The sequence below is a fragment of the Colossoma macropomum genome, unplaced genomic scaffold (assembly GCF_904425465.1).
Source record: "Colossoma macropomum unplaced genomic scaffold, Colossoma_macropomum, whole genome shotgun sequence".
Classification (NCBI taxonomy): Eukaryota; Metazoa; Chordata; class Actinopteri; order Characiformes; family Serrasalmidae; genus Colossoma; species Colossoma macropomum.
The window spans coordinates 27,675,311-27,689,197 of record NW_023494809.1 but is presented as its reverse complement, the minus strand read 5'-3'; the positions used below and the strand labels follow the sequence as shown (position 1 = coordinate 27,689,197).

At 40.9% G+C, this 13,887-nt stretch overlaps 1 protein-coding gene across 1 annotated transcript in view; it reads left to right on the top strand.

Annotated features, from left to right (window-relative positions):
- bcl2a (BCL2 apoptosis regulator a) overlaps positions 1-4,019 on the top strand; it is a 50,897-nt gene extending 46,878 nt beyond the window's left edge. The window contains exon 2 of the mRNA XM_036558138.1: positions 3,271-4,019. Coding sequence (XP_036414031.1) covers positions 3,271-3,405 — 135 coding nt within the window. The 3' untranslated portion in view covers positions 3,406-4,019. The remainder of the gene's footprint in view (positions 1-3,270) is intronic.
- Positions 4,020-13,887: the final 9,868 nt, after the last annotated feature.

Below are 13,887 nucleotides of genomic sequence, written 5' to 3'. Positions count from 1 at the left end.
TACACATACTTATTTTGACGGTACACACCTTTCGACTCCTTCCTCATCAGTATTTCCGTGACGACACACACACACTCCCACAAATTTTCAGTATTGCTTAGGCATGTGAAGCTATTGCATATCATAAAGAAGAAAGTCTCATTGGACTAAACTTGATCATAGACTGTCCATACAGCTCCACCTATCAACACTTGGGGGGTTCCCAATATCTCATGTTTTCCAGTCTGAAGATGGCTCCTTTAAAACCAGCAAATCAGCTCTAACATATCATTGCATCAGTGGTGTTTTGTCTGGGGCCAGACATAATATTCAATTTTTTCCTGGAACGGCGTTTAATAGGGGCTCTCCCACTCTTCATGTATTCACTATTAATTCCCCGTCACCTCTCTGGGGGAAAGAACCTCATTATTTCCTTATAAACGGTCCAATGAGCAGGACTGGATGATGAACTCGAGCGTTTCCTCATGCCAAACACACAGATAAGTGGTGATATTTTGGGTGCAGAGTGGCAGCAGGCTGCAGGGAAACATGCTGTGGGTTTTGGCCGCACTGTGCCGGGTTTGGCCTCACGGTTTTCGAGCCCGCCGTCCGAAACGCAGCAGGACAGGGAAGCAGCAGACGTAGTGTGGGTAGGAGGGATGAAACAGAGGAAGCCTGTAGTCCTTATCTCCACTTTTATTCTTCTCTTTTTTTATTTTCTCTGTCTCTTCTCCCTCTTTGGGAAAAAGGGTTCTGTATAGTACCAAAACCATGCAATGATTTAATAGCACAATAATAGTAGCATAACAGCGTAAATAACAGTAATAGCACAACACTTTTTAATGTTATTTAAAGAACTGTATAGTACGGGTTCTCAGTCATGGATATTATAAACAACAATAATAATAATAATAATAATAAGCATATAATAACTCACCATTATATCCTTGTGGAGGGGACTGTAGCATAATTAGAATGGCCATTGACTGTCAGTGGGTAGTGTTAGGGACTCTGGATGTCTGTTTTCTCTCTCACCTGTCCTTTCTCGCTCTCTTTCTTTTTTCTCTCTCCCTACAGTCTGTTTTCTTCCGCCCTTCGTCTCTCTCATTCTGTGTCTCTGCGGGTTGGATGCTGGCCCATAGGGATTGGGATGCACAGATGTGGAGTGTCTGCTCTATGAAGCTGTGACGAAAGGGAGGGGCAAGGAGGGACCAGTGGGTCCCTAAACCCCTGGAAGAGAGAATCACACCGCCATTAGCCGTAGTACACATCTTCCATTTACAGGGAGATGGAGAATAGGGTGTAGTGTTATGTTCAATGAAAAGAGACAATAGAAAAGATCATAGTTCAGTCTTCTGTTTTTATACATGGGCTTCAGTTTGCTGTACGTGGCTTTCTGTTTTCTATATGTGGCATTTTTACATGCAAGAACAGACAGACTGAGAAACTCCCATGCATTCTATTAATAAGGCATTCATCTAATGCAGTTCCATTGTTCGAACACGCAAGGTTGCAACCAACCACAAGAGCAGTCATAACACACTCCCAGCTTAACCCACACCGGCACGTTCAATGTCATACAATACACTCCCAGCTTTACCCACACCAGCATGTTCAGTGTCGTATGACACACTTCCGACTTAACTATACATCCCACTCCCAGTCATGGGCTGAGGATACTGTTACACACCTACAAGTCTTACATTCATTTTATTTCGATTTATTTTATGAACGTCATTTCAGTATTACTTCATATTTAAATGTACTTTTTAATTGTAAATTCTGCATACAGTGCTGTGAAAAAGATTTAATAAGAAAAACACAACACGAGTAAACACAAAATGCAGCCTTTAAATGATAATACCATTTATTGAAGTTAAAGATTTATGCAAAACCTATATCACCCATGTGTGTGGTTGCTAGTTAGAGCATTCATATAATGTTCAGTGAGTCCAGGCTTCCATTCCTCTGCTGAAGAGGGCGATATGACAGTTTTTATCATTATCCTTGGGGATCATGCACCGATCATGAATTTTAATGACCGATTCCAGTTCCACTCTCTTTATAGGGGAACTTGCCGACGGCTGATTTTTTTTCCTGAAGCTCATGAAACACACTCAGAAGTTTCACATTAAATTACATTTAGCGCGTTTACACGCGCTCATTAGTCCAATGTGAATCGGATTTCTGCACTGATCGAATTTTTCAAATGGTCATGTAAAGAGCACACTCTGATTTCTGATTTCTGAGCACACTCAGAAAATTAAGAAGAAAATTAAGAAGATTAAGAAACCCGATAAAAAGGCTGGATATTAGCTCAGTAATCAGATTTCTTAGTGCATGTAAACTCTTACTCTGATTTCTTTGGGATTTCTCAGTCTGCACATGTGCGAAAACAGACAGCGGTACCAGAAATAAGCGAGCAGCGTTACTGAGTGACGCAGCAAAACACTTTTGAAGCAACGCTGAAATCAAATACATGCTTGATGAAATAAAGGATTTAAATATTCTTCATCTTCTTATATTCTCAGGTGGCGCAATGTTTTTAAAAAAAGCGGCAGCATGAAGTTTGAGTTTTACGTTACGGTTACGTCACGTCTTCTTCTGTGAGTTTATTGGCTGGTTGTAAAACAGACTCACGTAGACTTGGAGTTTTACCATTAGCTGATTACTCAAGTGAATGTAAACACATTGATCAGATTACTGACAAAATCTGATTTTCTGCAGTTATCAGATTATAAACATGTAAACGCACTCACTGTTTGCTCTTTAATGAGCCAAACTGACATTTTAAATGTATAAATGAAAAGTCAGTTGCCTTAATTAAATAGCATGAATCAAATAAAATACATCTATGTCGACAGTAAGAGGCAACTGGTTATTTAGCACAATGAGCCATGCATAATTAAGCTATGACATTTTGGTAGAGGTTTAGCAGCAGCGTTCAAATACAGCGCAAGTGCACTTACCTGATTGTCTGGATATCATCAGTACTTAAAGAACATTGACCAACTGCATGTTTCATTACAAACAGAGCATAATTATACCTGTTTAACTGGCTTTAATGCAGCACAGTAGTTGTAAAAATCATTGCATCCATGTGTTTTTACATGTGGTACTAAATGTGGGTACATTTTTGTCTGTTCCATCTTATCAAACCTCAATAAACCTAACTTTGCTACTGAATAATAAGCTTTAGGATGTAATAAAACTGGGAATTAAAGGGTTGATAAACTCAAATGATGCTAAAATCTCTTTATTTTTCTTTCTCTGTCTCTCTCCCTCCTCCAGGATGGCTTTGTGGAGATCTACAGTCAGCAGAGAAGGTCTATTTTCCACCCCTGGCCCTATCTAAAGACAGTGTTTGGCCTGGCAGCCCTGGGGGCAGCGGGGGTAACCATCGGAGCTCTCTTTACCCAGAAGTGATGACCCTTACCCCGGCACAGGATCACCCCCACCTCTTCCTCTTCCTCTCTCTCTCTGTCTCTCTCTCTTCTGGCTTATCGAAGCACTTGTTCTCTCAGCGTAGCACTGCCCTGCCCAGGACCAAGGCTCTACTGTCTACTCCACGGAGCGGAGCTGTCCTTTGTCCACATGCTTGTGACTGGAGCAGGAGAAGAAACAAGAATTAAGAGAAGAATACATGGACAAGCTCCTACACTTGTACTCTGACTGCATCACTGCCATGTATAGATCTAAATACACACGCATACATGCACACACGTCAACACAGACTGAGTCGTATACAATCCCAAATATATGGACCACACAAAAACTGAACTGATGAATTGTTGTTTGTGTCTGAACTTCTACGAAACATGCACAATACGTGCAAAATACATCCACAGGTTTCGCGAAGATTCTGCTTATGATTACATACTTAGATACATTTGTAGCATGAGACGTGAGATATACATATTTAGCGTCCAGGAACATAGGAAGGAGACAAAAATAGAAAAAGAAAGAGGAGACCGCAGAGAATGTGTAGCGCTTCCACTGTCTGCATGTGTGGAGAAAGCTCGAGTGACTTTTTTCTGTTTTCTTTTGTGCATGATGGCCTTTTGAGCATGCTCCCTTCTTGTGGCAGACCCCTCCTGCACAGGACCTTGCTGGGGTGTTTTTGTTTTTGTTTGTTTTTTTTCCCCTTTGTTACGTTCTCCTTCCGTCAGTTGGTGTCTCTCCGAGCACCTCTTGAGAGCTCCCGTCAGCCCGGCAGATGCTGTGCGTTCCTCATTAAAAGTGCTTGTCTGTTTGATTGGCTGACGAGTCTCTGCGTTTGTCAGGCACCAAGCGTGTCCTTGCTGGACGACCATCAAGAAGCGCGGCTCCGCTATCCGCTTTCATGGGCTTGAAAGATGGCCGAGGCATACAGCACCTGAATGTATAAACTGTGTCTGTTAACTGGGACTCCGTGGAGGATTAACGTTTCGCATCTCATCTCATTGTTCTTTATAGGCGTCACTCACTTTTGGTTCACGAGCCTTTGTATGTGTTATCTTTTTGCAAAAAAATGAAAAAAAAAAGAAAAAAAGAGAAATTGATGGGTAAATCAAGCTAACAGTTTATTCAAAGAGTAGCAGAAAAGCACTGTTCAGGTAACGTAAGTGGACAGGTAGTATGTGTGTGTGTGTGTGCTGTGTGTCCATGTCTGTCGCTGTAAGTAGAGCGTGTTGAGAGAGAGTGAGCTTAGCTAGCATATGCTCTGCGTGCTGGTTATCTCCCGGCCTGTTCCTCTGGCTGGAGATAAAGCGGGGCATTGGGCAGCTGTGCTCGGCCAGGTGTCGGCTGGGGAGGATGAGAGGGGCAGGTGGGGGCACAGCTGGGAACAGAGGTCCATTCAGCCTGGCGCGATAGGCATCCAACCCAGCCAGAGCTCCACAGAGTCTGAGCTCACAGTAGAGAGCGAGAAGCATCTTGCAGGTGGGCTTCTTTACCCTCTGTGCCCTCCCCGCCCTCCCCAAACTTTAAAGATATGGCTCAGCCAAAAAAAAGGTTTGGTATCTGAACTTAGCTTCTTTAGTTTTGCGCTGGCGCTATGAAACTAATGAAGCTAATAAGAAAGCTTCTAGGTCCTGGAGATCTACCACCCTGGAGATTTCAGGTCTAACACACCTGGTTCTCATATTCAGATGCTTCATTAACTTCATTAACTGAATCAAGTGTGTTAGATTAGGGGTGGAGCTAAACTCTGCAGGGTGCTCGATCTCCAGAAACAGGATTGGACACCGCTGTTATGCCTAAATCATCAGCCACTATGTCAGATTGTGAAGTAATCTCAAATAGGCTTACATATGTGGTTTCTGATACTGTTTAACATGCTTTTCTCTAAAAAAATGGATAAAACTATAGATAGAAGTTAGGCTGCCGCTGCTGCTTTTAGCTAGACCCCTTGTTTTTGGCTGGGTCATTCCTTTAAAGGGGAATTCAATTGGGTTTTTCAAAACTTCTGCATGAATAAATGGTTTATATGTAAACAGCCATTCAGAGTAGATTGATGTGAAATGCTCGTTTCTAGAGAACTGACTCAGTGGTGGTGATAGGAACCAGACGTCTGAAGAGTTTAATGCCCCTAAAAGCTCCCTCACAGAAGGTTATTACATGAAATGGTTACGAATATGCTGCATGATGCCTGAGACACAGTTTCGAAAGAAGATTTTGGCCTAAAGCATATATTTTTAAACGCATTTGTGGTGGAGGGGTTCATGCAGTGTGCTGTAAAACAAAACAGTCTCCAAAGAAAACTGATTTTTTTCAAATTTACCACTATTTTGCCATCATCAACGTTACATAGAAGGCTCAGAAGACGCGTATCGGTTCAGTAGTCATTTCGGATAGCAAATAAAATTTACTTTGCTTTATTTACGTTGTACACATTTTCCTATCGCCACCACTGTAAAGCAGTCCGAGTTGCTAAGTTTCCCTATAATGGAGCATTTCATATCAAACCACTCTGAATGATTTTGTTCACACCTCAACCGTTGACAAATTGGTGGAATTCTCATTAAAGGCTTTGGTATAGTTGTTTAGTAATGACTTTGAATATGTAAGTTATGTAGTTATGAGAATGAATATATAGACCCTTTGCAGTTTATGGGCTTAAAAGACCTCAGTAGGCCCTGTAGGAGATGAAGGGCTGAGCCTGAGCCTTGGAAACCCAATCTGTGTGCTTCTGCTGCTGCTTCCGCCCCAGAGAGAGCCCAGTCGATCCACTATTGGATAACCTCCCCCAGAGCTCTCCGTGGGGACGGCTCATTTCCGATTCGCAGGCAGACATCGAGACATCCGTCTGTCATACTGTGCTATCAATTTGCAGGACCTGTAGTTAGCGCGAGGGTCCCGTAGTGGAGTCAGGAATCTTATGACAATCACGGCCTACAGAAAGAAGATGTGTTTATTGTTATGGATATGTTGTACTGTCATTTACTTTGTCATCTAGGTGTTGTAACCCTTCTCTTCGGATTATCAGTAGTTTAACTTCATAATCGTTTTGATATTTAAAGGTCTGGGTGAGGTTTTCTCACTCAGCACACGTCAGCAAGTCGTTAATGAGTTAAACAATGCACTCGCAGAGCTCTTTCATGTTTAAAAGGTACAATATAGTCACTATGCATGGTCACAATGCAACAGTGTAGATGTTATTCTGCAAAGGTATCACATATATTTGAGTATCTTATGGAGGAGAGCTGTGAAGACTCGCACTGTAACATCACGTATTTAATGGCTGCTAATGAGATTTGTAGCTCTCAGCAATGTAACATCCTCGACTTTGAGGCACCTTACGACGCTGCTTATATTACAGCAAATACTGCCACCGGTGGGGAACTGTACTGAAATCCCCACCACAAAGTTTCACAAGTTTTCTCTCATCAGACGGTGCGTAAGAAGTAACGCTTTGCAGACGGCCTCTGTGAGATTGTATAAACGCTTCAGGCTGAGTTATTCGTGAATAGTGGTGTGCCGAATGACTTTTCTTAAAGAAAAAAGAGTTTTACCTGAATCGGTTTCCCAAAAACATCTTAAAGAAGATAACATTGTAAATAGACCTTTTGAAGTTCTGTTGTCGTTATGTAGTCGGCATCACGCCCATATTAGGAACTCCAGGTGTAAGCAGTTTCTGTTTATGGGAAAAATGACTGGCATTTTCGAAAATCGCCAAAATCGCGCACTGTGTTAAACAAAAATTTTCCAAACCTGAGGTTTTGTTTTATGTACAATTTTCCTCCAAATGTCACTGGATCCTCTGAATTTTGAAGTTGTTAAGTATTCAAAATGTTGCTACATGCATGCTAATACTGCTGCGCACTGACCTGACATCCTAACACTTGCAAACTACCCAAGGTACCCGACACAAACCAGCAAGCTTTGTTGAATTTGTACATTTTAAAAAGAGCTGGTGTTGTTATGTTGCATTCTTGAAGGGTGGTGGACTAAATTTGGCAGTATACAAACTAAACGATGAGTAAGAACTAAGTTGGTGTACGTACACTTAACAGGAACTTGGTGTATGTCTAAGCACATACGTAGAAGACATAGCAGCCCACTTAATGAAGTGGACGAATCATAGTCTCTGAATGAACCACTCGGCGATTAAGGCCAGTCATGGTCAGGGGGAGTTCTCAGAACAAATAACTTAGTGAGTAGAAGTTCTGTCCAGCAAGCAGGGCACAACGCACTGGACAAACTCAGAACACCACGTCAAGATGGTGTACTGCCATTTCAGTGCAGGACTGTCAGCGTGCTTGTAGTACATCATCGCTGTCCAAAGAAAAAAAGTATCTCCATTTTTTTTTTTTTACTTTTTCACATCATTTGTGCCCGACAGCTGCTCTTTACATTGTGTGACAACTTCATAATGAATGGATCAATAGAAATGCTCCAAAATTGCTTGGAATAAAATCACTTTACATTAACTTTCATTGAAAGTAAAGGACATTTTTGGCCTCTCCTGTAAACCTACCATTTTGGAGATACTTGTTTTTCCTTGGACGGCGACAATATGGATAGCAGTGTTCATATTTCAACTCCTTAATGACCTCGTAACTCAGGATCCGATGACGTTCAGGAAAAATGTGCACAGGACAAATTTTCAAAAACATCGTTTCGTTTTCCTATGGAGAAAAAACACTTAGGTCCATAGTTCCTTATGTGGCTGTGATGCTGACTACAGAATGATGCATTGACCTGTCCATGCTTCACCCACAAAGGTGCTTTCATAGCTGCTGTTATAAAGCTGGACAGGTTTACTTGGCGTTAGCAAACATCCTGTTCAGCATGATGAGAACTGGCACACAGCAGTTGTGTTTCCAGCTTGCCTCGTTTTGATTTGGTAGGTTAACATTTTGCATTGGAACAGTATCTATGAAAATAATGCATTTATGGGTGGAGCAGGAATGGGACAGCTGACCCACAGGAGCCATTCTCCTTCATTTCTGAACTACCTTGAATTACCACAATGTAAGATTTTTTGGGGAACTGGGTCCAGATGGTGGTACATTCGACAGCTGCCTGCTCAGCACCTTCTAAACTGGGCTTTGAGACAGAATCCTGTCTGCTCAGTCTGCAGCAGCTATTCTTCACCTCATTATAATGAAGCGAGGCAAAATGTCAGAAAAGTCGTCACATCACAAGCCTTGTGGTCCAAGAATGAAGACACTGATGAATCGAGAGTAGAAGAGCGAGACACCTGCACAGGATCGTTGTGCAATCCAGGAGGTGTTGAGAGATCTGTCAAACATGCATGTTTTGCTTAAAGAGTACTTACAGTATGTCGAAGTTGGTGAGATTTATTAGGAGATCATTAGTCGTTATCCATTTTTAGGGTTTTGTGGAGGGGAGGGGGGTTTGAAATGGGGTACCCGGGCTTGGACCTGTGTTATTTCTTTTTTTTTTTTTCTCGATTTATTATTATTTAATATATGTACTTTTGTATAAATCATTGCTCCTCCCTCGACCAAGAAATTCTCTTTGAGAAGAAATGGACGTTTTCTGGCTTCGAAGGTGGGACAAGTCCTACGGTGACCCAGATATCCTTGTAACTGCTGTGATATGGCACAACAGAACAGAGCTTAAAGGGCTGAAGTTGAATACTGACCCGTATTCTTATATCTATATTGAATATGTGTTTCTGCCACTATGCATCATCTGTTTTGGGTTTTGCATCGCAAAAGCATGAAAGCATTTCTCTGAGCTCCTCGTCAGATGAATTAATATGGAGGGGACTGTTTAGAGCGGTGAAGTTAGGAGGATTTCCCCTCTCGGTGTGAATTGTAGCTTTAGAGTGATCTGCTTATGGGAAATTGCAGCTTCTGTCTCCATGGCAGCACCAGCCGGTGTCTAAACCATGTTATTTACATTATGTATGAGTGCGGTTGTTTCATCTCTAGCTATACAACTTAATTTTTTTTTTCCCTCCCGCGTTTCAGAGGTGCTTTCAGATCGTATGCAATTTAAATGAGTTTCTGCAGTGTCTCGTTTTCCGAAAATAAGCCCCACTCAATCGCTGTACATTACATCTAATTGTGAAAAGGTTATTGCACTTTTTTTTTGTCTGTTTAGGCAGCTAATACCATGGAAGCCGTTCCAAAACATGCCACAATCAAAGAGCCAAGGGAAGAGAGTAAACTCAATTTTATTCTGCTAGCACTTTTGCTGTTGTTCCTTTCATTTCACACATTAGCACTAAATTAAATACCGAATGCTCCAAATTGAACAAATTTCCATGGGATTTTTCATATTACAAGACTATACCTGCAGCGGTATTCGTAGTTTATACTGTACTCATTCACATTAAGCAGTCATTACTTGTCCTGCATCGATATGTAGCCCCCATAAATCACTGTTCATGCCTTTTACACTTGTTTTTTTTTTTTTGTTGTGTTCTTGTTTAATTTATCCCCATAGCACTTACATGTTTCAATGTGTCAATACCATTTTGTCTATGTATCCATATCATAAGCTAACAGTGATGTGTCTGATTAAAGTAAACCTTGCCTTACCATCTGTGAGCTGTCAGCGGCGTCTGAATCACTGAATCGTGAACTTGTTCGCACGGCGCTCCCAACGCTGCGGCGTCTGTCATGTTCAAATAAAAGCCGAAGGAGGGAGCATTTACAGGCCTGCTGCGTTTGTGGAGAATTCCCGGTGGTAGGATGGAGAACAGCATCTCCAGAGAGCGAGGCCTTTACCAGTCAACGCAGGACATTTTCTGGAAATCTCGTCTGTTTAACTTGGGAGTTCCTCTGCGAGGGTTCTCTGATGGTTCATACTGAGTGTGCGAATGAGAAAATGTGTCAGTTGTTCACTTCAGTCAGCACACTAGAAAGAGCGCAGTGCCCTAGAGTGCTCAACCTGTATTCGGGAATAACCTACTGAGAGCGAATCTGCAAATACTCACTCTCGCATACACAGATGCAAGCACCAGTGTGATTCTCGGGGGTTTCCCATCTCTGTCTCATAAGGCACCTGAGCGGAAAAAAATAAAAATAAAAAGCACTGCAAAGACTGAAGGTGTGAAAATGTGAAAGAGGCACAAAGGGAGTCCCTCAGCTCAAAGGGGTCCAAGCACTCTTGGCCAGAAGATGATGGTCCTAACACCTAGAATGACGACGCTGATGACCGCGATGAAGGCCGTGATCTTTTAAACATTCATGGTGTGCACTTGTGGCGCGTACCTTTAGCTGCGGGGCATAAACTTGATGCAGGGCTCCCTCCGGAGCTTGGGCTCATCAGATATTACGCCAAGATTAACCTCCTCCAGCATTCAAAGCCTCGTGGCTGCTGCGCCAAGCTGCAGATTCCCAACATCCTCTAACAGAAAAAGGAATGAAAAACCTCGAGCAGGGAGAGCTCGGCCCAGGGGGAATGGTAGGGTTAAATTAGCTCGAGAGTTCTCCGTGCAAGAAGAAAAAAAAAGAAGAAAAAACTACCCTCTCAGCAGATGAAATATTTGAGATGCTTGGAAGAAGGAGAATTTTAAATCATGTGCGTTTTAGGTCTTGTATGGCAGCTAGCCTGGCTGGCTGGGGCGTGCCTACGTGGGCGGCTTCGGTAAACGCAGGCAACTGAGGGCAGAAATTCTGAGGATGAGCACATGATGATGATGATGATGATGGCAGAATTTAAGATCATTTTGAGAGAAAGTGCTGGCAGGAAGCCTTTCATGTCACTAATAGGTCGGAATTGGATTCAGTTCCATTCAAATGAGTTTCAAATGAGAAGCTCTGTTCAAGTAGATTAGTTCAAAAATTAAAAGCACTTCAAAAATATTCACCAACAGTTAAATTTATGAGTTGAAAATCATTCAACTAATTCCTACATAATAAACCTCCTCACAAGTGCAAATACACCACGGTTGGGGAACATTATTTGAAGGGAATCTGTAGCATAAGATTGATTATCCTGTGTGGTCATTTCATCAAGAATTTGGGTCATTCTCTATTTGGAGGGGAAACCAAGTCACAAAGGTTTCAGGGCTTAAAAAGATGCTGAAAATATTAGGCACAGCTCCAAGGTCATTATGTAGTGTTACTGAGCTCTGGTAAAACCTGAGTAGACTGATAAATCAATGATGATCAGTTATTAATCTCAGTGTTACTGAGCTCTGCTAAAGCCTGAGTCGACTGATAAATCAATGTGATGATCAGTTATTAATCTCAGTGTTACTGAGCTCTGCTAAAGCCTGAGTAGGCTGATAAATCAATGTGATGATCAGTTATTAATCTCAGTGTTACTGAGCTCTGCTAAAGCCTGAGTGAACTGATAAATCAATGTGATGATGAGTTATTAATCTCAGTGTTACTGAGCTCTGCTAAAGCCTGAGTAGACTGATAAATCAATGTAATGATCAGTTATTAATCTCAGCGTTACTGAGCTCTGCTAAAGCCTGAGTAGACTGATAAATCAATGATGATCAGTTATTAATCTCAGTGTTACTGAGCTCTGCTAAAGCCTGAGTAGACTGATAAATCAATGATGATCAGTTATTAATCTCAGTGTTACTGAGCTCTGCTAAAGCCTGAGTAGACTGATAAATCAATGATGATCAGTTATTAATCAGTGTTACTGAGCTCTGCTAAAGCCTGAGTGGACTGATAAATCAATGTGATGATGAGTTATTAATTACACAGTTGACCTAAGATTAACTAACATATTTCCTTTATGATTTCTCTGATTTGTTTTCTTTTTTTATCCTGTTTCATAGTCGCTCTGCATCTGTGAAACAGCTTGTCACAAAACCAATTTTCAACATTTGAGGAACAATTTTAATATAAAACAATATTTTTAAAAGGTTTAACTCCGGAATTTGAATAAAACAGATTTATGTTTACTTTTTATACCATTAATGTTATAACATTTAAAAAATGTATTTTATTTAAAAAATTCATTTGTCACAGAGATTTTGGTCACTGGTGTCATCAGGACTCTTATTACATTTTAGCACAGTATTTTCAGCTCAGTTTAACTGCTTCTTTGGGTCGAGGCTCATCAGAGAGGAAGCATCTCAAGGCATGAGAAGGTGAGTCACACTCGCTCACTATATTTCATTAATTTATTAATAATTTTGTTTATCAGGCAGCACATAAATTTATGTGTCACCAGTGTTTTGTACTTTAATGGCTGGGTAATTAAAATTTTGCCAAAATAATGCCATAAATATCATTTTTATTACTGATTTTAAATAGTTGCCACAAGGTCACCTGACCACCAACAAGTAAGCCAATTTATTCAGTTTTACCCAGAATGTCACTGGAGTCACTGTCACTGGTGTTACACCATATTCATACACCAGCGACTGTAAAATATGTTTGGAATTCAGTTCTCCTTTCTGCATATATGATAATAGGAGATGTTAATGGACATATTAAGATTATTTAGTTGATTTTTTAAAAGCGTATCAACCTGAATTCCCACTCCAAATGGAGAATGACCCATTTAGAAAAGAACCAAAAACCCATTGACATAGTATTGAAACATATAATAAAAGTCCACCCTTCATTCATTTAATCCCTAGTCAAAACAGCCATTAAGTGCAAGTCAATCATTTTCCGGAGATTTTCTTAGGACAGAAAGTCTTTGAGAGATTAAACAAAGAAGCTGTTGGTGTTCTCTGAACAATGGACTGACCACCCCAGAGTCCAGACCTCAACATCGTGTTTGAAATCACTTGAATCAAAATGCAAAACCATCTCTTAAGCCTGAACTTTGGAGATGTGGAAAAACATCCCTGCAGATTTCTTTGGAAAACAGAAAAGAATAGAAGCTACACACTTTAAAAGGTGGTTCATCAAAGGTTCTTTAGTTAAGAAGATGGGAACATCACCTAAAATAAGGGGTCTTCTGTTGTTGGTCTACAATCTTGACATAGTAACACTTGCAGAACCCTTTTTTTGCAGGCCAAAGCTGTGGATATTAGCGTTTACCCTCATCTGACGCTCTTAATTCAGTTCATGAAGGCTTTGCTAATTAGCTGATGAGCTGAATCAGGTGTGTTTAATGAGGCAGTGAGCTGAAGACTGCAGTGTTTTGGACCACAAGGACTGGAGTCTGACACATGCTAGATAGCACCCTTTTCAAAAAGCTTCTACATGAAACCATCAGTCTGAAGAACCATTTAAGCACGCAAAGAACCATTTTAGCATGCAAAAAGGTCCTTGGAGAGTTCATAGTTCTGTATAGATTTTTCTTTCTTTGTCTAAAGAATCCTTGAGGAACCATCTTGTTTAAGAGTGTATAATGAAAGGTGGACACAGTAAAGACTGAAGAAACTGATATTATTTAGTAAATTGTTAGTTGTTATATTTTCTATTAAATATGTTTAATATACTTTTTTCCTGGCGCTGACAAATGATTAACATGTACAACCCCGTTTCCATTTTAAATAAAAACAAAATGCAATGATGTGCAGATCAT